The sequence below is a fragment of the Temnothorax americanus genome, unplaced genomic scaffold (assembly GCF_048541705.1).
Source record: "Temnothorax americanus isolate GAGA-0224 unplaced genomic scaffold, ASM4854170v1 Scaffold18, whole genome shotgun sequence".
Taxonomy (NCBI): domain Eukaryota; kingdom Metazoa; phylum Arthropoda; class Insecta; order Hymenoptera; family Formicidae; genus Temnothorax; species Temnothorax americanus.
This window is the reverse complement of record NW_027509318.1, coordinates 2,027,594-2,047,369: the sequence shown is the minus strand read 5'-3', so window position 1 is coordinate 2,047,369 and position 19,776 is coordinate 2,027,594. Positions and strand designations below refer to the sequence as shown.

Below are 19,776 nucleotides of genomic sequence, written 5' to 3'. Positions count from 1 at the left end.
TGGAAGAACTTCAGGCACCGGCGGGGGCTGTGATTGGCTGTGGTCAATCTCGCAACGTGATCGAACGGGATGCTCCCCCCTCTTCTAGTGACGTAACACAGAGAATGCACTGGAATGCACTTGCCACTAGTTGGCATCACTTTTTGTTGTTGGCAGTCTTGACTGTGGTGACTCGCCTCGCCGTTGACAGGTTGACAATTGTGGACGCCGTGACGGGTGCCGGTCGAGGCAGATGTCAATGCGCGTCGATAGTTTCCGCATTTTGGATTAATTTGACAGTAGAACCGTGTAGTTTTTTCATTGGGATTTTATAACATTTTTATACGCGTAATTTTGTTAAATTTTTTATATACGTGAGACGCGAACGTCCTTCGTGCTCCGAATATTATTGTAGCACATTTCGACGAGATTCTCGGTGGACCAACCTTTCGTAAGTCTAAAGATTAAAATAAATTATATGGTCTCCGTCACACACAAAATACTGTTGATGAACGATTAAATCACTGTATTAATTATTTTCTAATTATTTATACGAGTTTCTGATTAAACGACTGAAGCGGCCCACTTGGGAACGTGCTGAAACGAAATGGTTGCTTTGTAAAATGAATAAAATAAATTAAAATTCATTGTTATCACTGGTACAAAGTGCAAAAGAATATGCATTTGTGAACTTGTAAAAATAAACGTTATGCAAAGCCAAAAACTCTGAACTGATGATTGGCTCCAGAATATATGTTCAGGAGGATCTTGGCATGGACAGTCATTTCTATGGGAAAAAATTCTTCAAAGATACAGTTAATACAGTTAGTGGTAAGTGTTGGCGGTTTTAAAACCTTAACTTATTAATTTTTGAAGCCGTTACTCGATTATTGATTTGAGTTTGTCATGTTGAAAACATCAGTCAACCATTCAATCGGATAAATTAATAGGTGATTTTTTTTTTTATAATGTTTATTTTTGCAGGTGCACATGTGTATATTACCTACTTTCGCGTCGTGTGCCAATGAAAATGACTGGCTTTTTTCTACAGTACAATGTTTAATTTATTTCATTCTGCCTGCTTGTTACAAAATAATGTAGCTATTTGGTTTCAGCGGACTCTCGATGGTTACACCACGTGCCAACTCGCGAAGTCATTAAATGCTTCGTTTTAGGAATACCGCGTTTCGGGCAAATTTGCGTTAAAGATATTTATCTTAATTTATTGTAATTTTTGCTGAAAGATAAAAGCACGTACCCACGTGACACAAGTGTTCGACGAATACTTTGGAGAGACACGCGAACGTCAATATTATGCTACCCTCTATAGATATGATATGGATGTCGTCGAGACGTTTTAGGTATCTTTAACAAAATTTGTGCAAGAGTTTGGAACAATAGAAGCGTTCGCTATGTTTTCAATTAAAATTCGTAAATATTGAAATAATATAGATTAATAATAAGGAAAACTCGGACCAATTTGTTTTGAAACACTAATTTTCGTTAGAACGGTAAATTCAACGTACTTAGATTGATAATCAATTTTAACTTTTTGATGCTAATGGACATTTTAAATTAGTGAAAAATTTTATTGGGAAAAATATCACACTCCAAAAGATAATAAGTAAAATAAATAAAATAATATGGTGTATCATTGGTGTTCTAGTTTTTGAATCTCGCAATTCTAAACTATTGTTCGTCGTATGCTGTGTTAACAGGAGCATATTTTATCCCGAAACAAATTATACTTTCGTATGACAATTACCGGAAAAGTGACGTGCATTTAAAGCAAAGAATATTTATACTTTTTCCAACGGGAAGTGAAATAATGAATATATTTATATAAATCAGTGTACTTATCTACATATACTAGTTGTTTACTTCTAAAGCGTCGTCTACAATGGCAGCAGGGACATGCAGTAAGACGTAAGCAGTAAGCTATACTGACCAACCACAGTCGATTATTCTTGAATTGTAAAAATCCCATTAGTCAATAACTTACTGCTTACGTATTACTGTATAATCCTGCTGCCATTGTAGACGACGCTTTACAATTGAGTTTTATATTTTATTGCAAATTAATGTATATACTTTTCACAGATATACCTATATACAAGTGTTACCGCTATTCTGTTGACTATATTTTAGAATTTTTTTTGCAAAAGAGAACCGGTTTATTCGGCCAGTACATTTTTCAAGTGTACCTAGTAGCGTTATATTTTTCTAACAGACATTTTTTTTCTCAGAATTTTAAATCCCACAAAGGAGCAAAAGGTAATATTTCTCAGAATTATTGCACGAGGAAGTAAATATATTATTTGAGACAATGAGAGAGTAGTAGGTACAAAGTTTCCTCCCTTCGTTCGAGATCAAGGGTTGCTCTCGAGACGATCAGCGATATTCTTGGTACGCGAGAACACGCGAGCTAATGGACTAAATGCTCGACAATTGCCTCTACGTTGCAACGCTTCAATATATAACGCTTCAAATTGAGTTACTTGTGACCGTCGTACGATAAATAGCTGGCAGCTGGCACGCACGCGAATCGTACGCGATGCATGAGAGGATGCGTTACAGCGCGCGGCACTACGATTAGATTACGTGTACCGTCCAGAGGATGCCGCCTTCCTCTTTTATTAGAAAACGACGAGTGGGAAGGGAAACATATTCGCGCACATTAGGCATATATTTATTCTAGAGGACTCGGTGTACAGGCGGGTCAAGGTTGTACACGCTTTCGAATAGATCTCGGCGCCCCTTTTCCCATCCGGACAATCTGGTGAACGCGCAATTCAATGGGTCTCATACGGACGAACGGCGTGCCGCGAGGAATTGCGCGAAGAGACGTCTGCATACACACGACGCTCGGATGCCGCGCGATGCGCCTCGGCCTTTAATCGGAGGAGCGAAATTCTAGCTCTCAATTCAGAGGTAAAATATATGTATGTGTGTATGTGATGTGTGCGCGCGAAGATACGTGTGAGATTTATTAATTGCATTTAATTACGTAATCAATCGATGTATAGGAAACGTCGAAGGCTAGCGCACCCGTGTGCATTAAGCGGCGCGATCTGCACAAGTTTTTTTGTTATCTGGAAAGTATCGCGTAAGTCGACCCGGTAATCAATGGTTAACCTGGTCAGCCTTGAAACTCTTTTGAACTTCTTTGAACTGTTATGAAATGAAAGCCATCACCTGGGCCGCTAAATTATAATTCTCATCTATGACTCTATTTTACAATTTTATATCGCGATAAATGTATTAAAATGAAATAAGTAAATAAAATAAGTAACAGATAGTTTTTTTCCAAGAAAACCGTAAAAAATTAAATCGAAGCTAGTTATACGAATCTGCAGACGCAAATGTCTGATATCATACGATTATATTACTTATCCTATTTCTAAATCCTTATGCAAAGGAAATTAGTTTCGATCTCTATTCGGGTCCTTTTCAGTCAACAAATCGAACAGGATAATTTTATTATTTTTATTAAATTTGAAATTAAATTTTCAGTTGTGCTATTATTTTATGTATCGGTAATACGACCGCGAATGTGTTCATATATTAAATCTTTGACCGAAGAGAAAAAATTGCAGATAATATAAAAAATTTTGAATAAACAAACAGGTTACAGACAAAATTTGCAATTATTTATGTATATTTTATATATACATTATATATAATTAAGTGCAATTTGATGATTAAAAGTATATCGACAACGCTAAAACCTTTTAATGGATTTTAACAAATATTCTGACACGTATCGATTCACGTATTCTTCATGATTCTGTATAAAAAGTGCGAAGGTTAACAGCAACTTTTCCTCAACCGATGTAAGTTCGGCTCGTTATCCGGGTATACATATAAGGAGCACGGCGAAACACGCGTATTTTCAGTCTGCCAGTCCGCTGGAATTTGTAAGCGCGACAGAGCTTTGCGGTGCATGTCAACGGGTTAATAAATTTAGTACACATAAAGTAGCACGTGCAGCTTCTATGAATTAGAGTGACTTCGCGGAGAAGAAAAAAAGAAAAAAGGCAAATACGTGCGTGTTCGGCGAAAACCCGTTTCTCTCCCAGTGAAAGTATCCACTTTTGCGCGCACACCGTCATCATCAATTGATTTATTGTTGCGGTTCCGGTTCCACGTTTTTCGTCCATGGTAAATTTAATCACATCTAGTATACGCCGCGCAACGTAATCTCACGTTTGCGCGAATTATGTTTCAACAATAATTCATATTATCGATAGATGAACGCATAATGCGCGAATAATAATACGTATGTTTATTTTTTCCTGGTACAGATAACGTCGCTAACTCATTCAAAGAAATCAGGAAGAATTAATCGCTACGTATATATGTCTACATGCATATTTTTATCTACTTAAAGACAGCAATTAAAACCAAGTCGTTAGATAATTAATTTTAAATAGATATACAGTGCGCTTAATTTAGATGTATACGTTCAATTATTTCCTTAAATAATAGAGTTAAAATAAAATTGTTCAAATGTATAAAAGTTATTTTGTTTGAGAAGATCCAAAGAATGACTTGAACAAAAGTTTTAAATTATTTTTGTTTATGTTTTAATGACAGTTTTATTCTTTTTAATAGAATAAATATCTATTTAATAGGCATCTATTTTATTAGTTTTGTAAGATATTCGACTATCGAAAATTATGTTTTATCGCACATTTTGAATTTGTTATCAAATGTCTTATACGAAACTGGAATAAAATAGATATATTATTCTATTTAAAAAAATAAAATTGTCATTATATAAAGATCTTTTTAAACAAGATAACTTTAATTCGAAACATTTTTTACAATTATTATTTTCAAAATAATTGAGTATGCACTTTAACCCACACATTGCATAAGCGATTTCGTGTTAAGATATAAAAGCAAGTATTTTTTATTTTTTCTCAAATTTTTTGGATAGTTTTATACGATATTGAGATATTTTTTTTTACACGAAGTTTTAACCACGATAATTGTTAGGACGGCGAATTCTCTTAGTTTACACGGATTTTATAATCACTTGTCTAAAGCCGTTTCAAGTTAGCAAAGGTCAGGTCTTTAATAAAAATAATTTTTAATAAAAAACGATTAAATTATCGATGATTAAGTTAGTTCTGTCAATTGAAAAAGAGACTGCATGTAAAATTTAGATTGAGATTTTTCTATACGTATATAATTACGTATTGTTAAGACTATCAAAATCACAAGTTAATTCTGCCGTTTCTTTTGAGTCAATCATTTCATTTTACAAGTTGTTTCAGTTTTTTTTCTTGCGTCGAACATCTATATCGAGGCCCTCTTGAATAAATCAACGTAATAATAGGGAGGCAATAAGAGCCAAGCGCAGTAATTCACGCACAATATTATATATTATAAGTCGATACAAAACTAACGAAATTCGCGGACGGTTCGACTCTTTTTTGGAGTCATCTTCGGCGCAATGTGAACGTTACAACGTAGTCAAATTAGATAAAATACAAAAGAAAATGTGTGTAAAATATGGATCGATAGTGCGGTCTTTCATACTTACAGTTGTTTCTCAGGTGTCGATCCGTATTCACACCTGTCGAACTTTGCGTATGAGAAACAACTGCAAATATGAAAGACCGCACTATTGATCCGTATTTTATACACATTTTCTTTTGTATTTTATCTATAATTTGACTACTAGTATTTCTCTATATTTTTAAATGTAGAATGTTGTACATATGTGTGTGTACACGGAAAGATTTATATATTTAACGGTTCGTTGTTTTTTTTGTGCACGAAGCTGGCTTGATCCAGGATGGCTACTGAAGCTGATCGCTGGAAGAAAAAAACCTGTCTCGATCGGCTGCGCAAATTGGCATCGAGACGCGTGCCGATCCTAGCGTGGTTACCGAAATATAACTCGGAAAAATTCTTCAGCGATGTCATAGCCGGCATAACGGTCGGTCTTACCGTTATGCCACAAGGACTCGCATATGCGACATTGGCTGGTTTGAAACCACAGGTATCTAATACAATCTTACAAATGAAACATTGACTCCCAATTCCATAGAATTAGATGATATAATAATGATAGATTAATAATGATAGATAGTAAGTTTAAATTAATATCTTAATATTAATGGCAAATATATCAATGTTTGTTTTTCTTATCGACGCTTGTCTCCAATACGAGATGTTATTAATATCGTGATTTGTTTCCAGTATGGTCTTTACTCGGCGTTTATGGGCGCAATAGTTTACGTAATATTTGGCTCCTGTAAAGACATCACAATCGGCCCTACCGCGCTCATGGCGCTAATGACTCACGACTATGTGGAAGGAAGAAATGCTGATTTCGCCATACTTCTCGCATTCTTATCCGGTTGCCTGCAATTACTAATGGCATGTTTACGTTTAGGTATGCTGACTTAAACGAATAAGAAAATGCTTTATTTTAAGTGAACATCGGATATGCGATAGAAAGTAAAATTTCAAGTGAAATAATTAAGTATTTCCATTCAGAAATGCGCAAGGTAAGACTTACGCGAGGTACGCAGGCTATGCGCAAGAGTTACTGGAAGTTTTTAAGATTTCCAAGTAAAGCCAATGCTATTTTGCACATATCCTCGTTACATATTTGAATGGTATCTTTAATGATTTAACGGATGTTGTGTATTTGCGTAATGTATAAAGATGCAATTTTGTAGGTGTACTTGTAGACTTTATCTCGATACCAGTCACTGTGGGATTTACGTCAGCAACGTCTGTTATAATCGTTGCTTCGCAATTGAAAGGGTTGTTAGGTTTAAAAATTTCATCTCAAGGATTTGTGGACACTTCAATTAAAGTCTTCGAAAATATCGGTGACACGAGTCCATGGGATGCTGGGATGAGTATCTCTTGTATCGCAATACTATTGTTGTTTAGGGTAATGAATGAACCTTTATATTCGTTTGATATATTATATTATATCCAAATATATTCTTTTGACAAGTGCTTTGTACAATTCACAGAAAATGAAGGATGTCAAAATGCACGCCATCGGCAAGAAGTCGACGAATTATCAGCAGATAATCGCGAAAGCGATATGGCTACTCTCCACGGCGCGGAATGCCATCGTCGTGGTCATTTGCTCCGCTATCGCTTACAAATATGACTCGTCCGAGTCTGGATCTCCGTTTATTTTAACAGGTCCAGTGAGATCTGGTCTTCCGCCCTTCGGCCTGCCACCTTTTTCCACACAAGTGAATAATCAGACTTTCACCTTCACGCAAATGTGCTCCGAATTGGGTGCTTCCATAGTATTGGTGCCGATAATAGCTGTGCTCGGCAATGTGGCCATAGCCAAGGCCTTCATGAACGAGGGAAAAGTCGACGCTTCCCAAGAACTCCTGACGCTCGGAATCTGTAACATTCTTGGGTCTTGCGCGAGTTCTATGCCGGTTACAGGATCGTTCAGTAGATCAGCGGTGAATCACGCCAGCGGCGTGAAGACTCCAATGGGTGGATTGTACACCGGAATTCTGATCATACTGGCCCTCAGTCTGCTCACACCGTATTTCTATTACATCCCGAAAGGTAGGCAAAACACTTTAACGCGCGCAACACATGCGATACCAATTTCGCGTAATTGTTACCCGCTTTTTTCCAGCTTCATTATCGGCCGTAATCATTTGCGCGGTAATATACATGATCGAGTACGAGGTTGTGAAATTGATGTGGAAATCGAGCAAAAAGGATCTCGTACCGATGTTCGTTACCTTTTTGTTTTGCCTCGTCATTGGTGTGGAATACGGTATTTTATCGGGGGTCGGCATAAATCTGATGTTCCTGCTGTATCCTTCCGCAAGACCTACGGTCCACGTCGACAAGTGCACAGTAGGTAGTAGCAAAACATAAAATTCTAACGAAGGAATCTCTTCCCTCTCTCTTTTTCTTCTTCACCACTCTAAATTGTTAATTGTAGAACTGTGAACAAAGGAGCGTTGAACCTGACGCGTACATTGGATTTATTCTTTTCCGAGATATACGATTTTACTATTACGCGCCTAAATGTTATATTTCAATGAAACTAATGCCAAATTTGTTATAGACCGATTGTGGTGCTGAATACCTGCTGGTCACACCAGGAAACAGCTTATATTTCCCAGCTGTCGATTTTATAAAGCAGTCGGTTGGTAATGCTGGCATAAAACAAGGATCTAGTCAAATACCGGTTGTTGTTGATTGTAGATATATTTTAGGGGCGGACTTTACGGCTGCTAAGGTAATATATTTTTTTAGAGAATTGAACATATTCAACACATTCGCTACCACATTAGATTTTGTACCCTCACACTACGTTATATCTCTGTCATCTGCTTTGACATAATAATTACTCGATATCAAATCAATACATATCAATTACATAATCAAAATCTGAGACCACGCATATATATATATATATATATGTGTGTTACTTGTACTATAATATTTTTCATATTAATTTGATGCACACACACCAACGAGATAGACTTTATTTTCATATATTGCACAATTGGCTGTTATATATATATATATATGTGATGTATATATATATATATATATATATATATATATATATATATATATATGTGATATTGACATTATGTGAGAATCAACCGTGTCACACATATATGATACTAGTAGCGAATGTGTTAAAGTAATATGATTAAACTACAGATCGTGCTGAATTCAAGTGTCGCTTCTTTCTCAATTCAGGGTATGAAAACGTTGATCAATGAATTTAGTAGTCGCAAACAGGGATTGTACTTCTACAATCCAAGATCGGACGTGGTTACTGTTTTGAAAGGTGCCTGCGGCGACGAATTCCAGTACGTTTCGACTCAGGAAGAGCTCTCTTATCTGTTATCGACAATTCAAGGTATTCGAATTATTTACTATAATCATAAGGTGAAACGTTAATAATGTGAAGTGTGGTAATTATTTACAAAAGATGACACTTCATCGATTTATAAATACAAGATGTCTGGAAATAAGCGTAATATCTTTCGTCGACAGATACAGTGGATTAAACTAGATAAAAAAGTCTATCGATTTTTATAATAATTAATAAAAAATTAAATTCTCAAATTTTGTAAATAATTATAACTTATATCATAATATCAAAATTTTAATAATATATTTTATTTTTATATCTAGGAAAAATTTATGCATTTTCTTATTTTCAGACAAATCTTCACACCAACTTCTTGAGCAAACACATGATAAATTACATTCCTCTTTAATGCTAAACAATTCGGAGATGATTCACAGAAATGCGCGTGGTTCCTGTCATGAACTTAGTGAAGTCACTAGTACACTTTTACACGCGACTGCAAGTTGAAATAGAATCTCATTCGATTGAATCTCATTCGATATATTAATTTAAAAAAAAAAAACAAAACGTTTTATTAAACAGAATGTTACATAGTTACAATCTTTATTTAAATTATATTAAGCACACAAAACAATAAATTAAAAGCGACGTAGAAATAAAATTATTTCTTAACCTGAAGGTTTTGTTCTTCTTTTTGCAATTTAGAAATCATAAATAATCCTGCTGCTTGACCTAAATATTATTATACCTATATCCTAATGTATAATAAGAATTATTTCAATCTCATCTTCATATTTATATGTACATGTAATGCGTAGAAATCTACGAAGTACAGTCTTAGTTGGCACTTGCACTACTATTGCATATATAATCGTTGTTAACAAAGAACCAATATCACACAATGTAGTGAAGGCACACAAGAGTCCATCACCAGAAGAATTATTTTTTGTTATAAAAGAACGTGTATTCGTTGTGTATATTCGATGTAAGTGTAATTGTTACAAGTGTAACGTCGTAATAATACTCAAAAATATTGCACTCAAAATCATTCTCGTTATCTAATCGATTTCTATTTAATAAGAAATAATGTACTCGTGTATCAATCGATAAAATGTATCGATGATATATCTCTCTTTGCGCTTTCTCATATGTTATGGAAATCACAAATCCTCAAACTTACGTACTTTGCTGTCGGGCGGTAGAATAAAATTATACTTTTTCACATAAATTTTTTTGGCGTGGAATCTAATTTAAAGAATAAAATAATTGATTTTTTGCATTAATTTTCAATACGATGCATATAATACTCTGACATACCTGGAATATTAAAAAAAAATAATTCTATATAAAGATGGAATTCTTTTTAATATAATTTTACTCCAAAACGTAGTACTAAAGAATTCTTAATTTATATCTGTTCTACATGCGCGATGAAGGCTGTACGAATCGTTTCCACTGGTTCTTTAGAGCTCCATATAAAATTTGTTTTACATGCATTCAATAAAGACCGGAGACAATATCTGTTACTTTACCACGTTTCCCAATCAACGAAGATGTCGTGTTTCTTCGACTAATTGGATTTTCTTTAATTTGCTGATTTCCCGAATATTTGCCCGCGTTGAAACGACTTTTCCCGAGGCCAAATGTGTCGTACGTTCGTCCAGCAAAAATTCCCGATTCGTTCGGTCTGCCGGAAAATTTGTTGCCGACTTTATCCTTCTGACAAAAGGAATTGTGTCTTACGCCATTCTTCGATAATATCATTGGCGAGTCTTCCGAGCTAGTTTCACCCTTGCTCTTCGCGTAATTTAACTCGTTATGATAATTCCATTCGCGATTTCTCTGCTCCTCGTAAAATTCGTCGCTTTTTAATTGCTTATTGTTAATGTGATACAGTTCGTCGTTCTTCAGATGTCTGTTTCTGGAAACGAAATTATCCCGCCTTCCCTGCTGATCCAATTCCGAAGAATTACCGCAGAAATCATCGAGTCTGATCGCTCTCGATCTCAGCTGCTTCTCGTCGCGTGACTTGGCCGCCTTCGACTGACGCTTATCCCCGTTCCACTGATTCTGTTCTTGCGTAATGACAATGTCGACCATCGAATCTAGACCCTCGTCAATCCTGTCCAGAGATTTCGTTATCAGACTGGGAGACTTCGGTGCGTCGATCGATCTCGGTCGCCTCGTGACGACGGGCTTCAGATTGAAGTCCGTGATGTAGAAGAGACCGCTGTCGCTCTCACCTTTTGACGAGCACTGATCCCTCTTCGGTCCATGATGGGAGATGTGATGGAAGGATTCCGATCTGCGCATCTTAAATCTGGAGGAGTCGATCAGGAGCGACGCTTGCTCCTGTTTCTCCGACTCGTTCGATCTCTCATAATTCTGCAAGCTCCGATGATCGTCGAAGGAATTCAAGCTTTCGAACTTTCTGATGCGGCACTCCACTCGGCCCCCCGACCGTCTCGATTGCGGACTGGACACGTTCGATTCGAGATAATCGTGGCTGGCCGACCGTCGTAGATATTTCCTCTTTTCAATCTCGCTTCTGTACTTGGAGCTGTGCCGATGAATCGTCCGTTGATCGGCCGATCGCCCGGAGGACGTCTCGAATCCCTTGGGAATCGAATCGAGCTGCCTGTAAACGTCGATCTGTCTGCCGATCGGTCTAACGTCCGTGATCTTTGACTTGGAAATCTCGTAGCTTCTTATCGTCTTTCGGTTCTTCGCTTCGTTATCCCCGAAATTACGCAGATCGTCGAGGCTCTTTCCGTGCTTAACGTCGATACGATTCGGACCTATCAATATAGCGTCGCTCTTGGTGTGCTTCTGCAGTTGATCCTCACCGTTGACGCTCCTTATCTGTCCGTCGTAGATCTGATGCTTGCTATTGTACTTGAGCTTGGAGGCGCTCAGCAGAGAATCGCTGCCGTCACCCAGGGTCTCCTCCTCGACCTCCTCGTCGTGGGAGTTGTACATCTCCGCGTGATCGGCAAAGTCGCAATGCCTGGCGGCCAGGATGGCAGATAGGCACGGCGGTGCCCTTCGTGGCGGCTGGGGATGTAGAATAGCCGGCACTATCGCCTCCTCCACGTCAGGTCCCCTGACGACGATCTTCACGCTGCCCTCCATCGACGACTTCGACGTTTTGCGCGGCCCACCGGGACTCGATCTTTTCGTGCCGTCCGAGTCCGTGCTGTAGTCTTGTTCGTTGCCGAAGTAGGTCACCTGCTCGCCCTTCAGCTGATTTTGAAACGCGTTCGAGCTCGCGTTCGGTTTCAGCTTCAAATCTGTCTTGGTTACTTTATCAAAGATATAACTCTCAGAATGGTTCAAGGAGACTTTGGAATTCGATCGGTATAATTCGTTTTTGTCCGATTTCTGGTCGTTGCGGATGACTTCTTGATCGTTATTAGGACGACGGTTCAGTTCCTGAGTTTTATCGCTGAATTCCTCCTCGGCGTCTTTCACTATGATCCTCAGCTCCTCGATCACGTCGTCTATCGTTGTCTCCTGATCGTTGCTCTGCGTAGGTGAAGCCTTCTGCCGATTGGTTCTCGCCTCACGCGCCTTCGTGTCTTCAGGGCTGCTGGATCTCTCCGAGGAGCTGATACCCTCGTCCTCCGCGTTCGAGGATACTTTCGGACTTTTAGCGGAAATGAGAATCGTCGGCGAGGATTTATCTCGCTCCTCCACGTTGAGGACATTCTGTTTCTCGATCTGCATCTGCAGAAGCGATACCTTCTTGCTGAGTATCCTGCAGGTTTCTTCCGCGCGCGTCACCCTGCGTTGCAGAGCGTCCACGTCGACGCAGTTGTGCGTCCATTTCTGAACTTCCTTGTGCAGTAAATCAGTTAAAGCGTCCTCCTCGCGTCCGTCGAATTCCCTCAGCCATTCCTGAAGTACCTGCGGCTCTAAGCCAGCTTCGCAGGCCTCAGCCTAAAAGAAAGCGAAATACTTGCGTTCCGATATACGGAAATAAGAGGCGAATCTTATAAAATAACGTATGTATCTTTTTTTATTTTTTATACTAACGATTATATTAAGACACAAATATTGGTAAACATGTCGTTATAGACATGACATTATATTATATACATGCGTGCACATTAAAATAATCATGTCACAAGTCACAATCATATCATTATACATATTTCGTTTAATTATTTTTAAAGACTTTTGTGATGTCGCCGAATATAAAAATAAGATTTAAAAAAATTTTTTTAAATGCAGAAAATAAAATTTTTAATCTTAAATTGTGAATTACGGGATTTTTGTGGAATCGCTGAACACGAAAATAAAAATAAAATCTAAAAAGCTCAAAATTACACAGATTCAAAAGTTTTCAGCTTACAAAATAACAGCTGTTTGATTTCCCGATTGTTACTGTTCATTGAACGTGAAGGGGTTCGACAAAAGTATCAAAATAAATGTTCGAGTGGCGTACAGGGCGGACACAATTATTTTTATCGTGTATCTTACCTGGATATATAGCTTGGTTTGTGTGCGGGGTGCAGATTTTAGAAAAGCGTTCAGAAACGAAACTCCTGCGACCCTCAACGCGATAGCCGCCCTCGGAGCTAAAAGAGCGCCCGCTAAAAATCGAAATCTCCCACCTTCCCCGTATTTGAGTCTCAGAGTTGACACCGCTTCCGAAACAGCCGCGTGTCCACCTGGTGCTTGGCACACTTTCGTCAGGAGCTGCAAAAGCAATTAAACGCAATTCCGTTAAACGAAATAAAATGCAATACAGAAGATGTAATATTGAGGACTCGCAATGCGTGTTTGCCGAAGAGAAAGAACGAATGTGTCGAAGAATTTACGCGGGAGATATTTGCAAAACTGATTTGGAACCTGATTGTTTTTTACTTCGTCGCTATAAACGGATATTCTTTTAATATTTATTATACACACCCAGTAAAAAAAACTTCTATATAAAAAAAACATACAATTATATATTATATATAAAATATGTCTATATATATTTTTTTTCTTTTTCTTATATAATTTCTGCCCGTGTATATATAAGAAAAATAATTAGAAAAGTAACTTTCACATTGTTTTTTTACATAAAGTAAAATTGCGATTGGATTATACAATCATCTGTATATAATCATGTATTATATACAATTATCACATTTATATACGATTAGAAATGGAACATTTTTTTTCATTTCCTCAAACTTCACTTTCTATTTAAAAAAATAATACGAAAGTTATCTTAATTATTTTTTAATTTTTCTTATTATTTTTCCCGTATATATCTACAGAGATTATACAAAAGAAAGAAAACATGTATGGACATATCTATTTATACATGTTTTTATATGGAAGATTTGTTACCGGGCAGTTTTACCAGAATTCGTGATCACGTGCCACGAAAGTAACTGTCCGCCTCAGCTGGAACGAAGCTGAGGCTGATCGATCGCGCGATATCCGCTTGCACAAGGTGCACGTCCCGAGTCCCGACCCCGACAGCCAGGAAGATTAAAAAAAGAAGAGGGTCCAGAGCGTCATCCGCGTGACATGCGCGTTTAAGTTTGTAAACGAAGTCAACGCTCTCGATCGAATAACACTCAGCGGATGAGCGATAAAAACTGGTTTCGTCGGTGAGCACCTTCGAAATAACGGCGTCACTGCCCGTCGAGCGTATCGCTCCGCGCTCGAAACACGCGTTTACGACCCCGTCCTGACGACTTGAAAAAAAAAAGCCCGAACGACCGAGAGTATTAACTTATTGCACAAGACTATTGACCCACTGGCCACGTCGTTCCGCGGTAACTTCTTTATTTCCTTGATGCGTAAATGCTTCATCGCTTTTGCGATAAGTATATCGAGTTACTGTTAGCATTGATATCTTTAGCCGCAATTCGCATTGAGGTGTGAACACCCCGAGTGGCAGAGTGATGCTAAAAGATGACACAATGACCAAAGTAGACCGCTATACGTCGTCTTTCGACGTCACTCCGCTATTCGAGAGACGAGCAGTATTCCGCTAAAAATTAAAAGTAAAATATCAAATATATATAATTGTATTGAATAAAGTATATAATTAACGTACAGGTAGTCTTTAATCCAACTGTGTGACTAAAATCACGATGAGTGATTTTAATTCATAAATGTGGCCAGTTGATTAAAAACTACCTGCGTTAATTATTACTGGCGAAGCAAAGTCATTGTTTTTGATGTATTATTAAATTGATTATATTATTTATGTTATGCTTGGTAAAAATATATTGGATCTGGAGATGCAAACATCTCAGGAAACGATCTACAATATCGTGGAAGGGGACAGAGAGTCTCGCGTTGATAGCGTTCGCGCGACACGCAGTATGGCTCTATAACCGATTCTTTTTATCTAACGGTAACGCGAGCGGAAGTGGCGATTGTTACCTGAAGAGCCAGAACTCTGGACCGGTTCAGACTACTGGTCAGACAGACTGCGAGAGCCAAGAGGCCGGGTTGCGCCTGCACCAGTAACCGTGGCGCATCGGCGCATCGTTCGCCGCACGCCGCTAAACATTCCACGCAGCCCAGTTCGTCCAGGGCGGCCCTTCTGGTGCCGATCCTAGGTCCGGTCTGTCCCGAACTCGGCGGTGAACTTTGGGCCAGTTGAACGCCGCGCAAGGTCTCCAGCAGCAAGGTGATTCCATCCGCAGGCGGCGAGGCGAACTCCTGCACGAAGCTTAAAAGGAAAATCAGAGATGTGTGGTCAAAAATCTCCGAAATCTTAATTGTAACAATTATAACAAATCTCCATCTTCTTAACGTCCGTATTCTTAACACTTTCCACATTCTTAACGTTTTCTGCTGCTTTTTTATTACTTTACTACATGACTTTATAATAGTATAACTAGTATGTATGTGAAATGGGAAAGTAAGTAAAAAACAAAAATACTCTGAGTAATCTATGATTTTACTTGTCACGTAAGTGCAAGTCTGGGAATGAAGTCACCGATATATGCACGTTAAAATGAAATGGATTTTTAGAAAATCAAAATTTAAGAAACTGTAATTTCTAGAATTGAGAAAAGAAAACAATTATTTCGAAACGTAAATCAGACTCAATGTTTGCCAATTTAGAAAATTCTCGCCTTGTTGTCGCGCATCCAAAGGTTCGTTCTCCGCAACTGAATTTTTTGGACTTGTAATTTTTTCTCAAATGTCCAGTTTACCCGCCTATTTCATTTTAAATGAAGAAAGTATGTAACTACAAAAAACAGATCTACAATAATAAGCGTCATGCGACTCGCAGCGACGAGGCGAGAATTTCTAAACTGTAGACAAACCTGTTCGATGTTGGAAAATATATACAAACGGAAAATATATACGGAGCGACTCCGGTCGTTCTGCAAATTTGAACCGTGATTCTGCCACTGAGCGTATGTACATTCATTTCAGATATTACATGTTTACGGCTAAGGGGACTTCTCGTCTAAACTTAAACATACCGGTAGTTACGCCAATGAATACTGGTTGTAATAACATTCTTATCCTACGGACAAAAATCGTCGCGTAAGCGTTGAAGATATTAAAATACAAAGAAAAAAACCTAGTAATTACATAATTACGGAGCTTCTCGCTCGGCAAGAAAACCGATCCGGTTTATGCGCGTGCAGCTCAGCGAGTTTTTTCCCCCCGAGATTGTCACCACGAAGAGGGCGACTTCGTGATTGGACGGAGGAATCGATCATCATCGATTCCTGAATATATTAACAAAGACATTACAAGAGAGACCTGTCCGAGGCCGCCGCGGGGATAGCCTCTTCTCATCACGCACGACTCGGTGAGAATCCGAGTATCGCTTATTCGAAGGTACTGCGGATAAAGACCTTCCTCAATCTCTGTGTATCTCTCTACGAGACTCATCTCGCTCGGTTAAAACGAACGAGACAAATTTTATCATCGAACAATTAGTATTTCAAAGCTAATCGTCGATAAAAGGCTCGACGACACGTGTTCCTTCATCGATTCGACGTTTTTAACTCTACATATCATAAATCGAGCTTCACTAGCGTATCTCCGATCGATCCGAGTGTCCTTTTGCGAAAGTCTTCGGGATTCAGCCCAGGCCCGGAGAGCGCACTACGCGAGACGATTTCCCTTTACAATTACCCGCAAACGCCTTAAGGTAAACAGGTGTGAGGACGGGAAAGAAGAAGAGAGTACACGTTATACCTGTCACGCGGTGACAAGTCCATACGCGCGCGAGTACTTCGCGATCCTTTTTTTTCCGATTTTGTGGAAACGATGCGCATCGAATCTATCGTAATTGCTAAGGTTTTTTCCAGCTTCCTCCGATCGGTTTAATTTCCTTAATCGCGCGGCTGCTTGGTAGACACGCGATGGCGTAATAAAAGAGCTGGCATCGAGGGATGGCCTCGTCTTCGTGCGTTTTACGAGAATTCGTGTCGAATTGTACGTATCAAAGTTCAGGCTGTCCGGGCACTCTGTGAAAACAAATCGTATAATGAAAATCTCTATCATTCATTGAGAGACTGCAGATTATCTTTTCTCCTCAGGCGAATAAAATGCATTCTAATTCTCACGAACACGATTCCTCTTTATTTCTTCGAGGAATATCGTGCTAAAAGAAAAAATTTAGTCTCGTTCATCCGTTCAAAAATGTTCCATCGAGAATAAAAAAATTTGATCGCGAGGCATTTTATTACACGTGTTTTACGCTGTACCAAATTTAGCATGAGCGTCCCGTTGCATTGTCAAGCGTTCAGGACCAAAGAAGGACCATTCCTGGCCTCGCGTGCCATTTATAGTGTCGGAAACGTTGCGCAACATTCCGTTATTCGCCAACGCGTAGCGGCGAACGAGGGAGAAAGAAAATGATAAGCATAAACCGTAAATTTAAGAACCGCCATGGCCGATCGACATGTTTTTCGGCTAATAAGAAGCTGCGAGATCCCGTGATTATCAATTGAAGGTAGATATGGGCAACAAGTCATTCATTTCGTATCTCTTTTCTGTATAATGTTATTTTAACGGTATGAAACACTTGAACCTTTAAACGCTTAAGACAGCTAAAGTAGTATTTTGCAAGTAACGGTAGAAATGCAAGCGAAAAGAAAGATGATCTCGGCACGGAGTATCTTTATTTAATGCCCTTAACTTTCGTAACATATCACCTTTATCCACATATCCCTTCAATTTAGCTTGGCACAATTTCGCGCGGAAAAAAAAAACAATTCTGCAATGGGAATAACGTCTTCGTTAACTTCATCCCGTGAAAAACGATTCTTAGCCATTGAACGAAAGTACAGTCCGACTATATTACGATACCACGACGGCGTCGGTTTACGAAGAATCGAGCATTATGAAAGCTGTTGAAAAAAATATTCGGAGGCGCGAGTGGCTCGAATGCCGTAGATAAATGTTCAGTACAAAACATCCGGCGTTATGGCGCATAACTTGCCGAAAAAAATGTTTCTCGAAATGGGCTTTGTCCAGACGGAAATTGCTGTAAACAGCCACGCATGAATGTGTGACACAGTGTGACACGCGGTGAATCGAATACACGGGGGACATGCAAATGAGTATTAAATGCCTCCTATATATCGCCGCGGTCGACGTCTCTCGCGTTTAACGACAAAGAAAGGCGAGAGAGAGAAAGAGGAGAGGAAGACGGGCGGTTCTCTCTTCCCTCTTAACAATGGACGCATCATGTTACCGGGCGTATTATGCATAATGCGCGAGGTGTCGCAATACCACGGCGCAGTACGCGCACGAAATACAGAGGATCCGCTTTTGTTGCCCGCGCCGCGCCGTAAAAATGCCACACGGCGACCGCGTTCGGAGAAAACGAAAGCCCTCGTAGACGATGAGAGTGACAGTATAAGAGAAAAACTAACACATGTGACCGTCACCGAACATATATAAGTTCTTTCTCTCGATACTTAAGTATTACAGACAGATTCCTTTCTTTCAAATAGTCTTTATCTTCTCTCGTTCTTTTTTTTTTTTCGTTATATTGAAAAAAGCAGTTTTTCTTGACAATCAGCATTTCGTGCAAATAAATGGTGCGTAGCGAAGAACAGATTGATGTCGTTGGTAAAAAGTTCGATGAAACCGGACAACTATATTCCAAAAGAACGAGTGTCGAGACCGGCCGAGAGAGAAGCCTCGATACGTACGGATCACTGGGCAGCACATGGCGCATGGCGCATGAATATTGATAAAGCATAAAACATCCACGATAACGGCAACGTGTTTCGATCGCGATGGATAAACCCAATATTACACGTACAAATGTATGATAATGTATGCATATAATTCATGAAAGTAACGTCTATGATAGCGTGTACGTGTTGGTCCCTTTTGTGCAACGTTATTGCTTATCGCTTGACAAAATGACGTTTTCGTGCCGTCTCACATTATTACAATTCTCTCATTACGAGTCTATTTCTCGACAATCTTGCGTAATTTTTTTAAAATTCGAAGTATTCATTTTATTACGTAATTTTACAGGCATAGAAAGACACGCCAAAAGTTTTTATCCTTTACTTCGATTTTAAATCTGTTTTGTACGATTTAGAATCTGATGCGTAAAATTATAATAAAACCGCAGAAAACCGAAATAAAATTTTATTAATTAAACATTGGTACGTAGAATCTTAAAAAATATTTTTCTTTTTTTGTTTAAATTTAGGTTTGCCTTGGTAATATTTGGCTAATTAAAGATTGATGTCATATCAATCTTTAATTTAATTTAATATAGGTATACACTCACATTACATAGATATGCATTAATATATACGTTAGAATATATGCGAGAACTCATCGACGAACCAAGTGCGATAGAGTTAACCGAGTCATAATTGCACGGCGGACTAATGAACAAAGTACAAGTGCACCTCGACACATTTCAAGGACAATGAAGAAACCAGATACAAGAACCACATCGTGGAACCCACTGAGGTGTAACCGGCGGGAAAGAA

At 38.7% G+C, this 19,776-nt stretch overlaps 2 protein-coding genes across 12 annotated transcripts in view; one reads left to right on the top strand and one right to left on the bottom strand.

Annotated features, from left to right (window-relative positions):
- Positions 1-171: 171 nt before the first annotated feature.
- LOC143896234 (sodium-independent sulfate anion transporter) lies at positions 172-9,505 on the top strand. 6 transcript variants are annotated; one of them, XM_077403930.1, is made up of 11 exons: positions 172-430; positions 728-810; positions 2,678-2,910; positions 5,771-5,992; positions 6,193-6,388; positions 6,678-6,898; positions 6,984-7,548; positions 7,622-7,848; positions 8,063-8,236; positions 8,710-8,872; positions 9,180-9,505. In XM_077403930.1, exons 4-11 carry the CDS (start codon positions 5,786-5,788, stop codon positions 9,332-9,334), a joined length of 1,908 nt encoding a protein of 635 aa, XP_077260056.1. In that variant the 5' UTR covers positions 172-430; positions 728-810; positions 2,678-2,910; positions 5,771-5,785; the 3' UTR covers positions 9,335-9,505. The 6 variants fall into 6 exon arrangements, with proteins under 6 accessions (XP_077260056.1, XP_077260058.1, XP_077260057.1 ...); XM_077403932.1 differs by lacking the exon at positions 728-810 and having other exon boundaries at positions 2,725-2,910; XM_077403931.1 differs by lacking the exon at positions 728-810 and having other exon boundaries at positions 2,694-2,910.
- Mwh (multiple wing hairs) overlaps positions 9,380-19,776 on the bottom strand; it is a 48,116-nt gene continuing 37,719 nt past the window's right edge. For 5 of the 6 annotated variants that reach the window (XM_077403910.1, XM_077403911.1, XM_077403912.1 and 2 more), the window contains 3 exons: positions 15,221-15,512; positions 13,310-13,528; positions 9,380-12,766 (listed from right to left, as the gene is read on the bottom strand). In XM_077403910.1, the coding sequence (XP_077260036.1) occupies positions 10,325-12,766; positions 13,310-13,528; positions 15,221-15,512 (2,953 nt within the window). In that variant the 3' untranslated portion in view covers positions 9,380-10,324. Of the gene's footprint in view, positions 12,767-13,309; positions 13,529-15,220; positions 15,513-17,005; positions 17,974-19,776 lie in introns of those variants that run through there. The other variant, XM_077403914.1, reaches the window with a different exon arrangement.